The sequence below is a fragment of the Rattus norvegicus genome, chromosome 7 (assembly GCF_021556685.1).
Source record: "Rattus norvegicus strain SHRSP/BbbUtx chromosome 7, alternate assembly SHRSP_T2T, whole genome shotgun sequence".
NCBI lineage: Eukaryota > Metazoa > Chordata > Mammalia > Rodentia > Muridae > Rattus > Rattus norvegicus.
The window spans coordinates 88,746,255-88,766,585 of record NC_141540.1 but is presented as its reverse complement, the minus strand read 5'-3'; the positions used below and the strand labels follow the sequence as shown (position 1 = coordinate 88,766,585).

Here is a 20,331-nt window from a genome sequence, read left to right as displayed (position 1 = left end):
CCTTAAAATTAAATTCACGCATTTTTGGAGTATATTGAGCTAACATGAAACCATATGCTAAAATTATTTTAATCAAGTGGAAAGATCACTGGCATGAGATCGAAAGACATTAATTGTGCTTACAACAAACTAATGCTAATGCCTTTAATTTCTAAGCCAATGCTATGACCTGATGACCTCACAAGGAGGATACGTTTTTAATGACAGATAATCACGTTAAGGAACTATAAACAGAGGAACACATAGTGAGTTAATGCTGAGCATGACCATAGTAACAGATGAAATTATGTCCTCATGATGCTCTTCACTGATGACTAATAGCTCTACCACTTCATCTAAAACCATAATTTTCTTCTGTGGATTAAATAGTTACTATGGCTATGTTTGGTTAGACACACAGAGTTTTGCGTAAATATTTTGATATTATCTAGGCAATTATTTTTCTAAAACTTGTTGCATTAAATCAAACAAAAGTTTTGTATCACTATAGATAGCTGTTCCTCTGAAAACCATTATTGCACCTTATATTGTATCTTTATTTTGGTTGTTATACTTGAAGCTTGTGTCTTAAGAACATGGACTCAAGTATGAAGTCATATCACAGCAGCACATTTCAGACTAAAGCACAATATGACATTTGTTTAAAAAATTTTAAATGTACGAAAAGTACATTTAAATTTAAGATGCAATATGGTATACAAGACAAAAAAACTAGTAAAATGTTAAACTGGATAAATAAGATATCAATGCTGCTTTCAAAGTAATATATGCCTATTACAGTGATAAATCAAAAAGAATAAAGGAAGTATACACTATTTGTTTTATATTATATACAACTGCTCATTGTTGTACATGATTGAAAAATGTTTTATCTGAAAAGAACAAACAAATGTGCTAATGATTGTGCTGGTTAGTTTTTCTAAACTTGACCCAGACTAAAATTTCCTGGGAGAAGGAACCTATTTGAAAATCTGCCTTTATCAGACTGGCCTGTAGGCATAAGAAGATGCATTTTCATGATTAGTTATTGAAATGGGAATCTCAGTCTATAGAGGGCAGTACCATGTTTGAGCCAGTTGTCCCCGCATGAATGTTAAAAACAACTGAGCAAGTAATAAGGAACAGGTCTCTAAGCAGCACCCACATTTGTTACTGCTTCAGATCCCATCTCCAAGTTCCTACTTATGTTTCTGCTCTAACTTCCCTGAATTATAGATTTGACTTTTGAAAGCTATGTTTCCTTTAAAATTGGTCCAAAACAAACTAAGAGCATGACATAGTTATTTAAGTATTATTATTATTTTACATAAAGATAGCCTATTGTAAAGTTGCAGCAAAATAATAATTCCTATACCTCTATGAATATAAAGATCAAGGTACTAAGCTGGCAAAACCAACAGAATCCCTTCATCCCTAATTCAAGATATTTGTTAATTTTTAGGAATGGGCTCTTGCAGTTGCATGGGCTAGCAAGGCCAAAATATGGGGATCATTCAACAGGTTTGAAATTGATACTGATATTAAAGCCCTGGTTTTTAGACAAAATATATATTTTTTTGTCCTGGAAAATGTTTTTTGTTCTTAAGAACTTCTAATAAATGGGATGAGACCCATCTGAAAGAGTTATCCAGAGCAAACTGATTATTCCAATAAACCAATTAGAGATGTTAACCAGTTGTTAACTACATTCATACCTAGACCACGTCACCAAATAATTAAGCACTATAGCCTAGTTGACATGTTAATTAAAATAATAATCCGAATATTGTAATGTAGCATCTAGATCTAAAGAAACAACTGTATATATGGAGGCCATAAGTTTATACTATCCTACCATATGCTGGTATCACCGGGCGGGCGGGGGGGGAACTTTCTCATTTTGATTTCTTTTTCTAATGATATCAATGATGCTTAGCATAAACAATTTCAATTTGTTTAAGAAACTGTTCAAAGAACAGAAAATGCATATAATTGTTTCCAATATTTAAAGAAAAGTTTTTGTACTTATTGTGTTTGAAAAAAATAAGTTGTAGAAACCGTAGCTATAGAATGCACTGCATATGGATTCCTTGCCTCTGGGGTTCAGACATGTGGATCAGTACAGTCCCCAACAGTTCCTGATGTGCTCACTGTTTTCTTCATTATAAAAATTTCTTTGTAAATTGTTGCTTTATGAAAGTATAATCACTTCAGATACTCCAGGAGGGTTAAATAGTATAAAACAGAGGAGGAATAGCCAAGGAGAGAAAATTAAATTCTGTGATAATATCCATATTTTAATTCAATACATTTATAAAAATGAGAGGCTATATTTAAGCAAAACTATGTTACACGTCACTGAAGTAAAAAGTCAAATGAAAATGCCAAAAGTTCTGAGAGATTAAAGTGGGAAGTGGTTTAAAATGTTTTGAAGTGGACTGAAAGGACAATGGAATTTAGATCACCTGGGGGAATGAGTTTTTCTCAGAGGTGGGGTATACAATGAATTATTCACCCCGCCATTCACTGGCACTGAGCATTTTGCCATCTGCTTCCCTTGTAACATGATTATTATTTAACAAAACATCTTGAAATGTTTTGAAGCCAAGTTTGCAGATTTTAAATATGTCCTTTATCTATTTCCCCAACTAGGTTTGTTTTCAGTCTCATAATAGCTAAGAGAAAGTATGTCATTTTATTATACTCATATTATTGCCTCAATTAAATCTTTAAGAGAGCGTATTTAAATATTTACATTCAGGAAAGATTGAGAGTGAATCTTCATTTTCCTTACTGTGAACCTACATATAATCTCAAGAAATTTATAGATTGTCTTGGAAAGATTGGTATGAAGTTGTGACTTGGAACGTTGCTATATTTCACCAGCTGAATGTGGAGGCCGTTTCAAAGGAGAATCATCAGGAAGGATCTTGTCCCCTGGCTATCCCTTTCCTTATGATAATAACCTTCGCTGTATGTGGATGATTGAAGTAGATCCAGGAAACATTGTAAGGTAAATTACATGATTTTCCTGATCAGCAAGCTATATAAATATCAATCAATAACACTAATGTTCAATATGCTTCAGCTTCACAAAGGAAAAGGAGTTCCTCATGTGCTTAAAACAACAAAAGTATCAATAACACACATCGCTGATTCATAGGCTGCTGGATTAAGTCTGCAAACCCTACAAGAAGCTTCTGTGAATAGAAAGTGGCACCAAGGTTGAGAATGTTTTGGTGCTTTGTGCTTTGTCAATTTTCAGTGGCTTAAGATGCTTGATCCAACATTTTGATAAGTACACAATCTGTGCAACCTCACTATGTGAAGGAGAAACATAGATGCATCAGGACTTGACAGTTCCTCTCTTCCTTTTCTTAAGTGCATTTCTGAAGAGTCTGCTTTCTGACCCTTTAACTATATTCGATTTCCCTTCCCTTTGATAGGAAGTTCACACATCGTCATGTCATAGCAGCCTGATAAATTCCAAACTGTGCTCCTAAATTCACATGTCAGGTTACATGACTTTTACAAGCTCTCATTGCAGCTTTGCTTCTAGGACCTCAACTGGGTATAAGTTAATAACTGAAACACACATCCTTAACACATGAAACAGTTACTCCAGTAGAATTCATAGTAATGTTAAAAAATAAAAATAGCGTAAAACTAGCCTGAAAAATTGGCTGTCTGATATAAATGAAATTCAGACAGGTTTCATGGTGGTGAAGTTCACTGAATGCTGTATAAACTACTGCATTGCCTTTGTAGGGCAGCTCAAAGAACTCAGAATGGGTTATGGTACATTTATCCTTAACCTGTGGATTTTTAGGTCAATATAGTTTTAATTAAAATTAAAATTATTAGACAAAAAATTTAATTTAGCAAGACTCTTGGATCTTTTAATTAACAAACAGCTTTTGATATTCATGTATAAAAATGTAAAGCTGATAGTTCAATATCATAAACCCATATACACAGAGTCTAGCTAGTTGTCACAATGGAACCAAAAAAAAAACATGATAATTTTATACAGATTAGCACAAAGTAGACCAGTTTTAATATGATACAATGGTAAAAGCATGTACTATGACATCAGACAATTAAATTTAATGAGTGAATGGATACTCTTTCAGCAATTATTTGATATATCTAAACTCCTTTCTCAACATCCATAAAATTTAGATTAAAATGGTTTTTACTACATAAGGTCATTACAATGATTACACAAAGTATTAGTAATGCATTTTTTAAAGTAACAGGCACATGGAATGTCCTTTACACACATTTAGTTTCATCACCACAGTTAATATTTATGAACATTGAAAAAAGTGGCTAAGATTTCTGTAATTTGCAAAAATGATGAAATCATGTATTTAATGCTTTTCTAAGGAAGTATATTCTACTGTTCAAAAACATTCGTTTCGGTGGTACTTGCCATTGCACAATTTACTCTTTATTCTTAGAAGAGAGTTGCAGCGATTCAAAGCAACAATACACGTTTGTTCTATTTTTTTGTTGTTGTCAATATGGTTCTTTTTCTTATTTAAAATAATCAAAGATGTATGGTTTTCCCACAGCCTACAGTTTCTCGCTTTCGATACAGAAGCATCCCATGATATACTTCGAGTTTGGGATGGTCCGCCAGAAAACGAGATGCTATTAAAGGAAGTTAGTGGATCTCTTATTCCTGATGGAATTCATAGCACTCTCAACATAGTGACTATCCAGTTTGATACGGACTTTTATATCAGCAAATCTGGATTTGCCATTCAGTTCTCAAGTAAGCCTTTTCTGTTTCATTTGTAAGCAAAAAGAAAGGTTTATTAACCAAAAAATATTCCTCTACATATTATTTTTCAATTTATAAATGTTAAATATTAGTCCTGGTCTCCCTACTTCACAGAAGGTGAAACAAAATATACTTGGGAAAATTTACTATAATTCACTGTGCTTATTAATGGCCAGCTCTAACGAAATAATCCTTAAAATAATAATTGTATTAAAATAATTCAGCAGAAGAAATTATTATATCACAAAGTCTTGCAGAAGTTGAATGCCCCTCATTCACAATTCTTGGGATCAGAAGTGTTTCAGATTAAGAATTTTAAGGAGTTTGTGGATATTTAGATTAGCCTAGTAAGATATTTTAGGAATGAGACAACAGTCTAAATGCAAAATTCACTTATGCTTCATATACACCTAGGAAATATGGCTTGAACAGTTCATCATATAACTATTTGTGCACCTGCGTTTTCATTGGAAGTGATTACATGAGATGTGGTATGGAATTTTCCACACTTGAAATATTATGCTTATTCAAAATAGGTCTACTCAGCCAGGGATAACATACAATCATAATATATGAGAAAGCTTTTTAAAAAATAAGAAAAATATTTATTTTTAATTTTTATTTTATATATAATATGTTTAAAAGAACCAGAAAAATTGTAATATTATTATAATTTATTTTACATGTAATAATGACATTAATATATGAAAATAGACATTTATTTTATATTAAGATGATTATTAACATAGAGTGAATAATAAAGTATATATTAGGTTTTATACATTTTATTGCATATTTTATTATCCATTAAAATAAAAGGAAAACAAAGTTGGATTAGAGAGTTGGTTTAGTAAATAAGAGTATTTTCCTGGTGCTAGAGAGATGGCTCAGTGGTTAAGAACACTGACTGCTCATCCAGAGTTACAGAGTCCAATATGGCTCACAACCATCTGTTATGAGATCTTATGCTCTCTTCCAGTGTGTCTGAAAGCAGTATGAATTGAATTTAGATCTCCAGCTCTCAAATAAAAGGCAGTAGTTATGGCTACATCTACATTGTGGCCTCACTGAAATAATATCGAATTCTATGAGAACAATCACTGAAATAATTATCATTTTATGGGTTTGCTTATTTTTCATTTTTTATGTCAGATAGGTCTATTTTATTTTTTGCTTTTCTTTTTTTTTACTAATCTATTAAAGTATGAATAACTTGGCAGAGAGGTGTTCACCCTCATTCTTCTGAATGGTACTTGGACAACAGCTTTGCTTTCTCTCCATTAGTGATACAGTTAGTATCTTAAATGCCTGCTGTGGTGGGGTTCTGTAAATACCAATGTGAAATGTGCTTAGATATATATCTGTGACTTTGAATTCCATCTAGTTACTAATTCTTTCCTGGGGGTTTTATAAGCATTTGTTTGTAAAACGAGTGGCTTATTTTTTTACATGTGTTGTATCTATAGGTCATGTTAAAGTTGTAGAAACATCTGTCATACTAAGTCTTAAATGAATCTGCCTTTACAATAGACTATCAGAAATGGAAACTACTTCCTGAATCTTTCAATCCACTTATGTTGGTCACCCAATTCATAAATATATAATAACTACAATCAATTAATCCAGATTTCTTTTCTGAACAACTTTTGGAATAATGCATGTGATTACAGAGCTTCTAAAGTAAAAATATAGTTATTTTAATGCAGTGTCTTCATTATTGTCTAGATCCCTCAATTTTGCATTTATGTACAAATTTTCATTTGATTCTAACACATTTGTGAAAAAATATCTCCTAACATCCATTTCATAGATAAGGATACAGAGGCTGGGGAGTCAGGTTGGTTATTAGCAGTCGTATAACTAGCAGGATATCTACACTGTGGTCCACTCGTGTCTGAAAGTAGGTAAGCATCAGGGGTGGAGAGCAGAAAATGCTCGACAGTTATCACTACTGTGTCACTATTGCAACGATATTTATGCAATGTATACATTATTGCAAATATATACTGATATACAGATATTTAACCTACTAATGTGTATTATGTATTAAAGAAAAAATGAAACAGCTATTATCTTTTTAATTGTAATATAGTTCTATAGCTTATTCAATTTGACATCTGGATCATGATTAGAATGCTCCATCAAAAGTTACCCTTTCCTCAAAGAAAGGTATTAAGGACATTTTGAACGATGGGAAGGAATGAGGCAAAGGGAAAGTTCATACTTGCCTGTTGGAAAAGGACTTTTGCCTTTTTAACGATATGTTTTAATAAGGCTTTCTATTAGTATAATAAAGGACCCAGTCCTAAAGCAAATTGAGGATGAAAGGGTTTACTTCAGCTTTCTACTCTTAGGACACACTCATCACTGAAACAAGTGAGGGCAGTTGCTCAGTAGACCAGGGCTTTGGAGGAAGGAACTAAACCAGAGATGACGGGCAGTGCTGTTTACAAGCTTGCTTATCCTGATTTCTCATACACCCCTAGAGCATGTCTCCAGTAGTGACTCTGTCTAAAATGTACAATCCATCCCATATTAAACATAAACCCAGAAAAATACCCTACACTCATGTCTACTAGCCAATCCTACGGAGGCATTTTCTCAATTGAAATTTGTTCTCAAATGGCCCTACCTTGAAACAAGTTGACATTAAAAACTAACAAGCAACCCTGTTAGCAGGCAACATATTTTTCTAATGTATGTAGAGAATAGGAATTGTATTAAACAGCATGTACTTGTCAAATTAAGCAAGTGGTATTAGCAGGGATGTGAATGAACTTCAGGCTAATTATTCTCCAGTGTAGACAAAGTTAGTTTTCAGATGACAGCTGGCTACTCCAAAGACCACTTCAATTCTTCAATCCTAGAAATCTATCTGTGCATTCCACTCATATATGCATCCTAATGAAGTATGCTAAGGACCACATATTAAACTCATTAATTCTATCATAGGTCTCTGAATGTATCTTCACACACACACACACACACACACACACACACACACACACACACACACCCTATACATACTATAGAGACTGCTGTAAAACTTCCTTCTCCTTAAAGATTACTTCTGATATATTGTACTTAAATTTTGCTCATGCTTTAGCATTAATATTTTTTCTTGGATAAATTGTCTCCTACCCTAGCCCTAGTTGTCATGTTTTCAAATAGCGATCAGAATAATTTATTCAGCAATTTACTTTCCTAGAGAGCTTTTAATATGATTTTTACTATACTAAATACCTAAATACCTATGTAAAACAGATTTTGGTAAGGGCAGTAATGTAATTCACTGATCATATCCAAGATACTTTTTAATTTTTCAGACAGAAAAATCTCAAAAATTATGTTTAAAAAAATCCTAGACCAGAGCAGTTTAGAAAAATCATAATTCATCGCCATATTTTAGACAGTTTTTTTTATTGAGATTTTGGTTTTTTTCTCCGCTGCTTTGCGTGTTTTATGATTCTAAATAAAAAATAAAAACTTTCAAACAGCAGTGATTATTTGTACCTGTTACATCAGACTTCAATCTCCTGCACGTTGATTGACAGTTTCAACTGTGTTTCAGAAACAGCTTCCTTGCTGTCATTTATACATAATTAGCTTATTTTTAAGAAACAAATTTTATCTTATACTATCAAAATATTTATAACTTTTATAATTATAATGGAATAATAGTACAGAGAAGACTCGTGGAATTAATTTTATAAAAGATATAAAGGTTATAGATGCCCAATAATTATGGTACACATTTAAGATATGATTATATATAAAAGAAGGAACAGCAAATGTACACAGGACATCTAGCTAATACAAGAAACTTCAGATTCATTCTAGTGTCAAGTCATTCTTGAAAACAGATTCTATCATTCTTGTACCTAGATTAAAAATAACACATCTATTTCATTTATTCGGTTACCTTTAGCACCTAGCACAGGGCCTGGTGCATGGAGTGAGAAATATTTGCTATAAAACAAAGGTCAAGTAACTTATATCCACATTACAAAAGTAATAGATAAATATCATCTGCTGTACTCTATTTTCTCTATAGTCATAGAATATGTGGAATGATTATACATGTATGGAATGTCTTAAAGACTGTAGTCCAGCTAATCCAATAGTGTTAGCTCAGTCTCACAAACCTGGATGTCTCAGCTGCGTTCTTGTATGAATATGCTGGAATCCCAAAGAGGTAGGCTCCAATGCCAATAGAGGAGTGGATGTGCTAGCAAGTCAAGAGCAAACAGGCAAAGCAAAAGCTTCTCTCTTCCCTGTCCTTATATAGGATTCCAGTTGAGGGTATGGCCCATATTAAAGGTATATCTTCCTAGCTCAAGATCCAGATCAAAAGTGTGTGTCTTCCTATCTCAAAGTTCTGGATTAGAAGTAGATTCACCCACTTCACACCAAGCAGAAAATATCTCACAGGGGTACCCTCCTTATCGGAATTGTAGTTCATTCTGGATAAAGTCAAGCTGACATCAAAGAATAGTCTTCAAGTTTTCTAAGATATTTGTTTGAAAGCACCCAGGTGACTTAGACAAGTAACCTCATTTATCCCATTAATTATCTACTGAGAGAAGTAGTGGGAGACGGGGCGATAGATTAAATGTCAGATCTTTAGTATAACATGTGCAATAATGTGATTTTAAAAAATTTGAACTTATAGTAATAAGTAACAAAAGGATGAAATAGACAAACAGCAAGTCTCTTTACAGAAAACATAACCAGTGAAATTCATTTCACAAAACTCAGTATAACGTGAATTTAACTGAAATGCGGGTTGCATAGCAACTTTACAGTCCTCGCCAAGCCACCATCAGCGGCCTCGTGGCTTCTATTTTATGATCTATTCGTGCTTTGTAGATTCTGTCGCTTTGACTCTTGGTGATATAATCTGCAAGGCACTTCTGCTTAATCAGAGCTACTCAAGTCTGACACTGCCATCTCATGCTGTCCTAAGCCCTGTCCTGGCTTCTCAGCAGGTCAGCCTCTATATCCCCTACTTAAATTTGTAATCTGCCTGCCTTGTTCCACTTCAGTTCTACAGGGAGGTATCATGCTGTCATTTGCCCACAGAATAGTTGATTTTGACAGAGCATTTTCTCTGCTCTTCATTCTTTGACCTCTCCATTAAGAATCAGTACCTGCTGGGTAATACAAAACATGAAGGCTCATAACTTCTACTGTTGAAAATTCTCAAAGAAATGGATGGCTTCACCAGGATAGGTTGAAGTCTGACAGCCTTAAAGAACTGCATGATACCATTGCCTTTGTTCCCGTCCTCATTATTGCTTGATACACTGGGTAACAGTCAACTAGCCATTCACTTCATTATCCCTCCATATTTTTTCTCCACACTTCTGCCTGGCTGGCTGTCAGAAGTAAAAACTGCGTATCACTTTCCTCTTTTAAATTATTTAATGCTTTGTGTTCAGTTTGAAACTGAGAATTTCTGTCATTAAATGTAAAGCCTCGGCATTGTGCACCTGCTCTAGTTTGCTTTCTGTTTCCGTGATAAGACACTGACAAATTTCAACCTGGGTGTCCCGTTCTAAACACAAAACCTTACATGTTACACTACATCACTGAGGAAAGTCAAAGCAGAAACTCAAAGATGAACTGAAGCAGAGGCCAACCACGGAGAAATACCACTTATTAGCTTGTTCCCATGGCTTGTTCTGCCATGCGTCCTATAAGAATAGGTCCGCTTGCCTAGGAAGCATACTAGACACAGTGGGCTGGGGACTACTACATTAATTAGCAGTCATTAAAATGACCCACAGATATGTACATAGGTAAATCTTATAGGAGTAGTTCTACAATAGTGGTTTCTCTACCCTGTGTATCAAAGTGACATCCAATACTATGCATCACAGTACACAAGCAACCTATCAGCCTCATGTTGTCACTATTAATTTATATAATCCATCTGTCTCCAGTACCCTGGTAAGAGACTATATAGTTAATCACTACTTTTGTTTTTTGCATATTCTCCTTAATATTTTTGGAAAATTTGTGCCCATATTCCAAAAACAATAAATTCATAGTCATTTTAATATTTTTATTTTTATTTATTTACATTTCAAATGTTATCTCTTTTTCTGATATCCCTTCCACAACTCTCGTATCCCATCCTCTCTCCCCATGCTTCGATGAGAATGCCCCAACTCACCCACTCCCACCTCACTGCTCTGATATTCCACTACACTGCAACATCAAGCCTTTCCCGGACCAAGGGCCTCTCCTCTCATTGATGCCCCAACAAGGCCATCCTCTGCTACGTATGCATCTGGAGCCATGGGTTTCTCTATGTGCACACTTTGGTTGATGGGTTAGTCCCTGGAGCTCTGGGCTGTCTGGTTGGTCCATGTTGTTGTTCTTTCTATGGGGTTGCAAACCAAACCACTTTAGCTCCTTCAGTCAAGTCCAGGTCCACATCACTTCTAGTACACAAAAACTCCTAATCAGAATTAGTCACTATATTTAACCTGTGCTGACACTATAAACAGGTTGTATGACAATTGTTAAGTGTCCTGAGTTGTTCATGATATTTGTAGCTTTTACTTATTCAGGAAGAATGACCAGTTCAGTGTTTGGGTTTTTGTTTTTGTTTTTTCCTATCTTCCATTCTTGACAAAGTATCTTCATAACTTTGCAGTTAAAATGAGATGCACTGTATGTTTTACATCTCTGTTCTGTATTTAACCTATCTGACAGTGTGGGACTTAGGTTTGCAAAACAAGGTTAAAGCAGAGTTGTAGATATTTGATATTTCCTTTACAGTGTGAATTACCAATGAATTATTTTATCACAAAACAAGGTTAAAGCAGAGTTGTAGATATTTGATATTTCCTTTACAGTGTGAATTACCAATGAATTATTTTATCACAAAACAAGGTTAAAGCAGAGTTGTAGATATTTGATATTTCCTTTACAGTGTGAATTACCAATGAATTATTTTATCACAAAATGTTCTTATTACTTTGTAATTTGTCTTTTGGTATTAATGGCATTCATAAGGCATATATAATAGTGAGGATATACATTATATAAACTCTTAATAACACTGATATCTGCAAAGAAGTCTGTAAGTAAAGTGAGTTCAGCTGAAATGGCTAGTGTGAAAAGACCAGACAATAATGTTCAAAGATGTTCTACAAACTTATCCAGACAATGTAGAAAATGAAAGTCTCCAAAGACATCAAGAAATGAATTTAGGTGGTAGAGAGATGGCTCAGCTCTTCGAAAGGTCCTGAGTTCAATTACCAGTAACCGCATGGTGGCTGACAATCACCTGTAATGGGATCTGATGCACCCTTCTGGTGTGACTGAAGACAGCGAGAGTGTATTCACATATATAAAATACATAAGTCTTTAAAATTTTTTAATTTAAAAAATAAATGAATTTACAATAGCCTTTATGTTACTATTTATCAACCCAAATATTTTACTACATATAGAAACATGGTATATGAAAAATAACATAGTCCCTTATAGCTCTCTCTCTCTCTCCCTTTCTGTCTCTCTGTCTCTCTCTCTCCCTTTCTCTCCCTTTCTCTCGGTCTCTCTCTCTCTCTCTCTGTCTCTGTCTCTGTGTGTATGTGTCTATAGATAGATAGGTAGATAGATAGATAGATGGATAGATAGATAAAGATGTAAATATAGATATAGATATATAATATATACACATATATAATTTAAATAATTTACAAATATATTTACTACCAAACAAACACTGATTATTTGCCTGTAAAAGGAAGAATTGGTATAGGGGTTAAAGTGTCAGCTCACTGGTTAAGATCACTAGTTGCTCTTGCACAGGTCCTGAATTTAATTCCCAAAACCCACATGGTTGCTTATAACCACCTCTCACAACATTTCCAGGGGAAGCCAACAACTTTTGACTTCCATGAGCAGGTAATTAATTTACAAGCATACAGGCAAAACATTCATGCACTTAAAATAAATAAAACCTCAAATGTTCTTGACAATCAAGGGCCTTACAAAGTCTAAGAGAGCAACTCTAACACAGTGGTAGATTCAGGCTTTTTAATTTGTTTCCATTGTGAAAGATGACTCTGATTATCTAAGTGTATTTCTCAAACCAGCTCCAAGTTTGCAGTCTTTCTGACTTTAGATTCTGAGTAGTAGAAAGATAGGCACACACCATCATGCTTAGCAATGAAGATACAATTATTTTAACTCACAGTTTCAGAAGGTTCACATCAAAGTCTCCTGATTGCATACTCTGGGAGAATAAATCATGATCACAGACACTTGGGTGAGGAGGAACTTTTTTTATTACACAAAAATAATAAATACAGGAAAGGAATACAGAAAGGGATGAGGGCAATCTGTTGTCTGCAAAGACAGTCCTGTAGTCAATGCAATGCTTTTGTGGATCCCACTTGAGGTTTAATTAACACACAAGGAGACATCTATATACTTTAAAGCTATTGCCTTTTAGCTGAGTCAGTCTTTCAGCTACAGTCTAATTTAATCCAACTTCTCAATCATTCTGTCTCTCGATGTGCAGTACTGCCCACTTCAGGCTCCATCTGGTCTTTCTTCTGTCTCCTTCTACATCTGCCTCCATCTGTTGAGTCTCCTCCAGGTTGGAGCTCTGCCCATACTTCCTAACCCATCTCACCAGCTCTTTCTTATGCAAAATGACACATTTCAATCCAACCCAATCTGTAGAAAAACAACACCCTACCCATATCTTTTACATACCCTTTGGCACTGAGGTTTGTCTGACCTTCCCCAAGGGGAGCCTGCTTTTTAATATGATAATTTCAGAGAATCTTCTTCTGAACTGACAGGGAAAGAAAAACATTTGCATATAGAAGAGATGTACAGGGATACTGTATTGAGAGGATACATTCTGCTAGCACATAGCTCTGCCTGCACAGCAACCAACAATTGAAAATACAGGGACAGACCTTCTTACATTGTGGGGATGTAAGTTATCCCAACATATAGTAGCCAACTTTTTCTAACTAGGTCCTATATCTAAAGTTTCCATGATTTATTAATGTAACAGTGGAACCAAGAATCTATGGTAGGGAGGCATTCCTTAAGGAAACAATAATTCGTAATAATTTCCATGGCCCTTAACTTCAAGTGTAACCAAATATTGAACTCTGATACTATGGCTTTAAATATATCACATATCTATGTAAGTTCATCTATGCAGTTTTGTTCTTTACATCAGTGTTATGTTTCATTTAGTATAGGATCACCAAAGTTGGTTTATGTTGCCACTTATTGCAAAATAGTTTCCAAAGATAAATATTCTATATGAATATATGCCACATCTTATTTAGGTGCTTATGAAAACCAAGTTTGTTTTTCTAACTTTGTTATTGTGACTAGGGCTGCAAAGAATGTGGAAATACTGTCTCTTCCAGATTCTGATTTCAGGTTTTTTGGTTAAATTCAGAAACAAGTTTGCTGGTTCCTACTGTTACTTTAGCTGGAATAACTTGGGGTGAAAGAACCCCAACCCTTGCCTTACTTCCAGACACTCAAAGTGAGACACTGAGATGCAAATCAGTGCAAAAGAAAGAGGTTTATTGAAGACCCAAAAATGAAGCCACACAACCATGGTCATTTGATCTTTGACAAAGGAGCTGGAGGTCAGCATGTAGAAGAATGCAAATCGATCCATTCTAATCACCATGTACAAAGCTTAAGTCCAAGTGGATCAAGACCTCCATATCAAACCAGATATACTCAAACTAATAGAAGAAAAAGTGGGAAAGAGTCTTGAACACATGGGCACTGTTGAAAATTTCCTGAGCAAAACACCTATGGCTTATGCTCTAAGATCAAGAATTGACAAATGGGACCTCATAAAACTGCAGAGCTTCTGTGAGGCAAAAGACACTGTCATTAGGACAAAACGGCAACCAATATATTGGGAAAAGGTCTTTATCAATACTACATCTGATAGAGGGCTAATATCCAAAATATACAAAGAACTCAAGAAGTTAGACTCCAGAGAGCCAAATAACCCTATTAAAAATGGGGTACAGAGCTAAACAAAACATTCTCTGCTGAGGATTATGGAATGGCTAAAAAACACCTAAAAAGTGTTCGACATCGTTAGTCATCAGGGAAATAAAAATCAAAACAACCCTGAAATTCCACCTCACACCAGTCAGAATGGCTAAGATCAAAAACTCAGGTGACAGCAGATGCTGGCAAGGATGTAGAAAAAGAGGAACACTCTTCCATTGTTGGTGAGATTGCAAACTGGTATAACCACTCTGGAAATCAATATGGAGGTTCCTCAGAAAATTCGACATTGCACTACCTGAGGACCCAGCTATACCACTCCTGGGCATATATCCAAAAGATGCTCCAACATACAACAAAGACATATGCTCCACTATGTTCATAGCAGTCTTATTTATAATGACCAGAAGCTGGAAAGAACCCAGATGCCCTTCAACAGAGGAATGGATACAGAAAATGTGGTACATCTCGCAATGGAATACTACTCAGTTGTCAAAACCAATGACTTCATGAAATTCATAGGCAAATGGAATCAACTAGAAAATATCATCCTGAGTGAGGTAACTCAATCATAGAAAAACACACTTGGTATGCACTCATTGATAAGTGGATATTAGCCAAAAAACACGAATTACCACAGACCACAGGAAGCTCAAGAAGGATGACCAAAATGTGGATGCTCCCACTCCTTCTTAAAAGGGGAAATAAAAATATCCATATGAGGGGATATGGAAGCAAAGAATGACCATTCAGAGGCTGCTGCACATGTGGCCCTGTTGGACCCGAAGGACCACCACCAAAGATCCGCTCATCCCCATAGAGCACTGGAGCAGAGATTCGATGCAATCAGCAAGAGGTTTTTATCCCAGTGCACCAGAGTTGCTCAGCCTTCAAGTAGGAGAAGAAGGAGAAGAACCTCGTCCTACAGATACAGGCTACTTTTAAGCACCAAAACCACAAAGCCACAGGAATGGGGATGGGTACATCAAGACACACAAGGATTGGTTGGAAACATTTGCTCTTTAACTTCATTGGTCCATGTCATGGTCACATTCTCCTTGGTGCCTGGAGCAATGCTGTGTTTTTAGGTGGTGGAAAGTCCCTGCCGGTCCTGCCGGTCCTGCCAGTCCTGCCGGTCATGTGACTACCACCTGTTGGTCATAGGACCATGAGAACAGGGTGTAAAAAGTCATAAAAGCACAAATGGGTAGGGGAGGTATAACTGGTGAAATTTCCCAGCAGGTTTATTTTCTCAGGGAAGGGATGTAGCTTGTGGAATTTTCTTTGGATCCACAGCCCATATATATATATACAGCCACCAAAACTAGATAAGATTATGAAGCTAAAAATGCATGCTGAAAGGGACTGGATATAGATCTCTCCTGAAAGACACATCCAGAGCATGTCCAATACAGAGGTCAATGCTAGCAGCAAACCACCGAACTGAGAACAGGACCTCCTTGGGGATAATTAGAGGAAGTATTGAAAGAGTTGAAGGAGCTTGAAACACCATAAAACAACAATGCCAACCAACCAGAGCTTGCAGAGGCTAAACCAAAAGACTACACATGCACTGACCCAGGGCTCCAACTGCATATGTAGCAGAGAATAGACTTATTGGGGCACCAATGGAAGGGGAAGCCCTTGTTCTTGCCAAGGCTGGACCCCCAGTGCAGGGGAATATGGGGGGGGGCAGTAAAGGGGATGTACGGAGGGAATACCCGCATGGGGGAGGGGAAGGGGAGGGGATGAGAGCTTATGGACAGGAAACTGGGAAGGGGAATAACATTTGAAATGTCAGTAAAGAAATATATCTAATAATTTTTTTAAAACATTAAAAAAAGAGAAAGAAAGAAAGGTTTATTTTCTGGATGCATCAAGTTGACCCTCAATCAATCCCTTAAAACCAGTGAATAGAAGGTGAACCCAAATGGCTATTATAAGCAGTTTTAAGATTTTTTTTTAGGGCATAGGTTGCATCAGCAAGGATATAATTCAAATTTATTGGCTAAGCATATTGACCTTTAAATCTACTGGCTAACAACCATCAGTCAGTACATTTTAATAACTGTGGGTAGAGCATGAAACTTGGCCTAGCCTTGACCTGAGGCAGGTGGTGTAAGGCTGCAAAAGTCACCTAGTGTTGGAGTAGAAATTTCGGCTTGTGTCCGGACAAACCACAACAAGCCAACATGGTTCCATGTGGAAAGGTTTAATGAGAGAAGGATAGAAGAGGAGAGGAGTAAAGGATGGTCATGAGCACATGGAGAGAAGGGAGGAGGGGGATGGGGAGAGAAGGGACAAAGGGGAAGAGGGCAAGAGCAAGACACAAGAGTGGAAAGAGAAGAGAGGAGAGAGCAACAGCCCCTTTTATATTTAGTCAGGCATACTTGGCTGTTGCCAGGTAACTGCGGGATGGAGCATACCTGGCTGTTGCCAGTTAATGGTGGGGGTGGATCTTTGACAGAATACCAACACCAAGGCTCTTTCAGGAGAAGCTCTTTGCTACACTATTTTGCCTTTGCAGAGTATTTTTACTAATTTTGCCAATGCTTTAGCATCATCACGACTGCTATATATTCTTACATTCTTGTATAGTAGATATTCTTGTAATTTTGCAAATGTCTTTGTTGATCATTTGTTAGTACATACTTTGGTCATTTGTGTATCTTTCTTCTTTCTTGTCTTCATCAACACTTGAACCCATTTTTCTGCTTTGAGTTGTCATCTTGATGTATAGCCTAAACAGGCCTTAAACTAGTTAACCTCCAACAATTACTCAGTGGATAACAGGCTTCTCTGTTGGGATCACAGGATGCACAAATAATGAGAAAAGGACCACCAAAGTAAATTGTAAACCAAAAGCAACTTTAATTACCATGGAAAACACTTCTAACTTGCCAGGGTCAGGGTGAGGCTCAAAAGCAGAAAACTTGAAGGGCATGGCAGGAGCAGTGTCCTTCCGAAGCATAAACCCAGGAACAGACGTTCAGGAGATAAGAATGAAGGAATTTGTAAATTAAAGGTTAGTTCTGAAGCCCAGGGTGTGGCAGAGAACAGAATGTTTGTACAGACTCAAGGTTATTGTAAGGCAGTAGGCTTATCTAAAGTTTTATGGGGCTCACACAGGTCAGTGGGTTTATTGCAACTGAAAAGAATGTAGGGCTTGAGGACACACATTAAAATGGGGCTGCAGATCAATGCCTGAAGTTACTCTGTGCTCATCAATCCCCTAAATCCTACCATCTCGAAATATTAATATTGTATCACCATCTATAAGTTACTATGTAAAGTTAATGCCCTATATAGGTAAATGAAATAGTCCCTGACATACTGAATGGTAAAGGGTATTGCTTGCATTCTTACTTTGGTTCACCTATCAGTGGGAATAAGACTGTAATGTCTTCCATTGATGGGTGTCTCTTAAGAGAAAGTATACTACTTGACTGAACAACTGCTTGTCAAAATACATGAGTGCGTATGAACTGATGAAAGAAGTTTATATATATATATATATATATATAGAGAGAGAGAGAGTTATAAAGTATATATATTAGAATACTACCATTGAGTTTGTTTTTCCATAATTTACCCTAAGCAGCTTTGTTCCTTTCCTGTCCTAACTCTGTAAGTAAGGGTCCAAGATTCACAAAAGGATTATGTCCCAGACTCAGACAGTATGTAAATGCAAAGAGTCTTTTATTCTGTAGAAGTTTCCCATATTGAGGTCTCTCATTTCCAAGATAGAGAGACAACCAAGTGAGATCAAAGGCTTAATTTAAAGCCTTTTAAGATGAATTCTCCATTAGGGCAATTCAGGAGTAGGTAGCTATTAATTATCTTGTTCCATCTCTAGGGACATTCTAGAACCATTACCTGGGTGGGTAGAGAGGATGGAAACTGTTGCTGGGGAAGTCTAGAAATTGCTGCTGACCAACTGTCCCTTCCTCAGGCCACTTGGCAGGGCAGCTTCTGAGGGCAGGGCAATATATGGAACTGAGAGAAGTTGAAAAGTATTCCTCTCTTTGAACAACATAGTCTGCCTCCGTCTTCTAATTGTACTGTTTATTCAACATTGTACATGTTTGAAATGTCTTAAAAAACAATTTTATGTCAAATCATCAAATAGTTAAAGAGAAGTGAGACCATAGGAATCAAGGAGTGCTGTAACTGTGTTATTCATTGTTATACTACCCAATGCATCTTTAAGGAAAAGTACCCTGCAGTTATTTTGCCCTGGGTTATTGCACTATCATACAACAGTAAAGAAGACATCAGATTTGCTTAAAAGACTAGAAGTTATACATACACAGATGAAAAGTACCCATATGCTCATGTGGCTAAGTGAAATAAATGTCTGTTTCCATGATACATATATTCTTAGACACAATAAAAGAAAAATATGAAGATAAATACATATCCTTTCTTATAGAAAATTTAAAGTGGTAAGAACATAGTTACTTATAGAAGTAGTTAATGCTCTTTAGTTCTCACATCTTCAGTTTATCTAGAATATACTGAAGCAAATCGATACATAAATTAAATTTAGGTACTACATACTTGGGATAAGTGTTCAATGTTTTAAAATATGGCTGAATGTAATTAGTCATACTAAGTAATCAACTGAATTTTATATTACAAAGTTTTATATGATAAGGACACATGTATTTGATAAACAGTAATTCTTGGTGGATTTGCCTCATTGATAATATCAAGTCTAATCAAGTATATTAAATTTTTTTCCATATAATATACACGTTTTCTCATTGTGCCATAAATTATTTTGTAATAATGCATGCAGAAAGATTCACTTACATATGGATAGTACCAAGGGGCAGTTCTGGAATTTTCTCTATAAAATATTGCTTAAGAAATGTGACCATAAACTTATATTACTTTCAAAGTCTATTTATTTATAGTTCAGGTAATGAGAATTTTAAATAAAAAACAAAATAGATTCAATATGTTTGGTTTTAGCACAATAAAAGATGGTTCTCTTTGAAAATATGCATATGCCATAGGGAATGTATTTCTAACTTGTGTAATCAGCAGAGAGAAAATGATATTTTGTTAGAAACAAATGCAGTAATACCTGGCTAAGAAATGTTGTTATTAAAACCACCACAGAACAATGGTAGGGCTGGTGGAATAGCTAAACTGATTAAGTGCTTGCCTTAAAAGCATGAAGACCTTAGTTTGACACACAGAATGCAAGTAAAATACCCAGTATGGTAGCCTGTGTTTATATTCCCAAGACTGGGAATGAAATGATAAATGAATCTCTGGAGCTCAATGTCCTATCCGCTAATTTATGTGGTGAGTGTCTGGCCAATGAGAGGGAGTGAACTCAAAATGAAAGTAGGCGGTATCTAAGAAATGACTGCTTCACAGATGTCTTGTTCTCTTCTGATATATATATGCATATGAACAAGCATATGCACTTGCATATAGACATGGATCCATACAGACAAGAATATACAGAAACATGCATATAAAAGTCAAAAATGACAAGGTTAATCTTTTTATTTTTGTCAGTG

The 20,331-nt window shown here is 35.7% G+C and overlaps 1 protein-coding gene across 1 annotated transcript in view; it reads left to right on the top strand.

Annotated features, from left to right (window-relative positions):
* Csmd3 (CUB and Sushi multiple domains 3) overlaps positions 1–20,331 on the top strand; it is a 1,310,498-nt gene that overhangs the window by 954,362 nt on the left and 335,805 nt on the right. The window contains exons 26-27 of the mRNA XM_087559497.1: positions 2,866–2,992; positions 4,557–4,759. Of these exons, the coding sequence (XP_087415623.1) occupies positions 2,866–2,992; positions 4,557–4,759 (330 nt within the window). The remainder of the gene's footprint in view (positions 1–2,865; positions 2,993–4,556; positions 4,760–20,331) is intronic.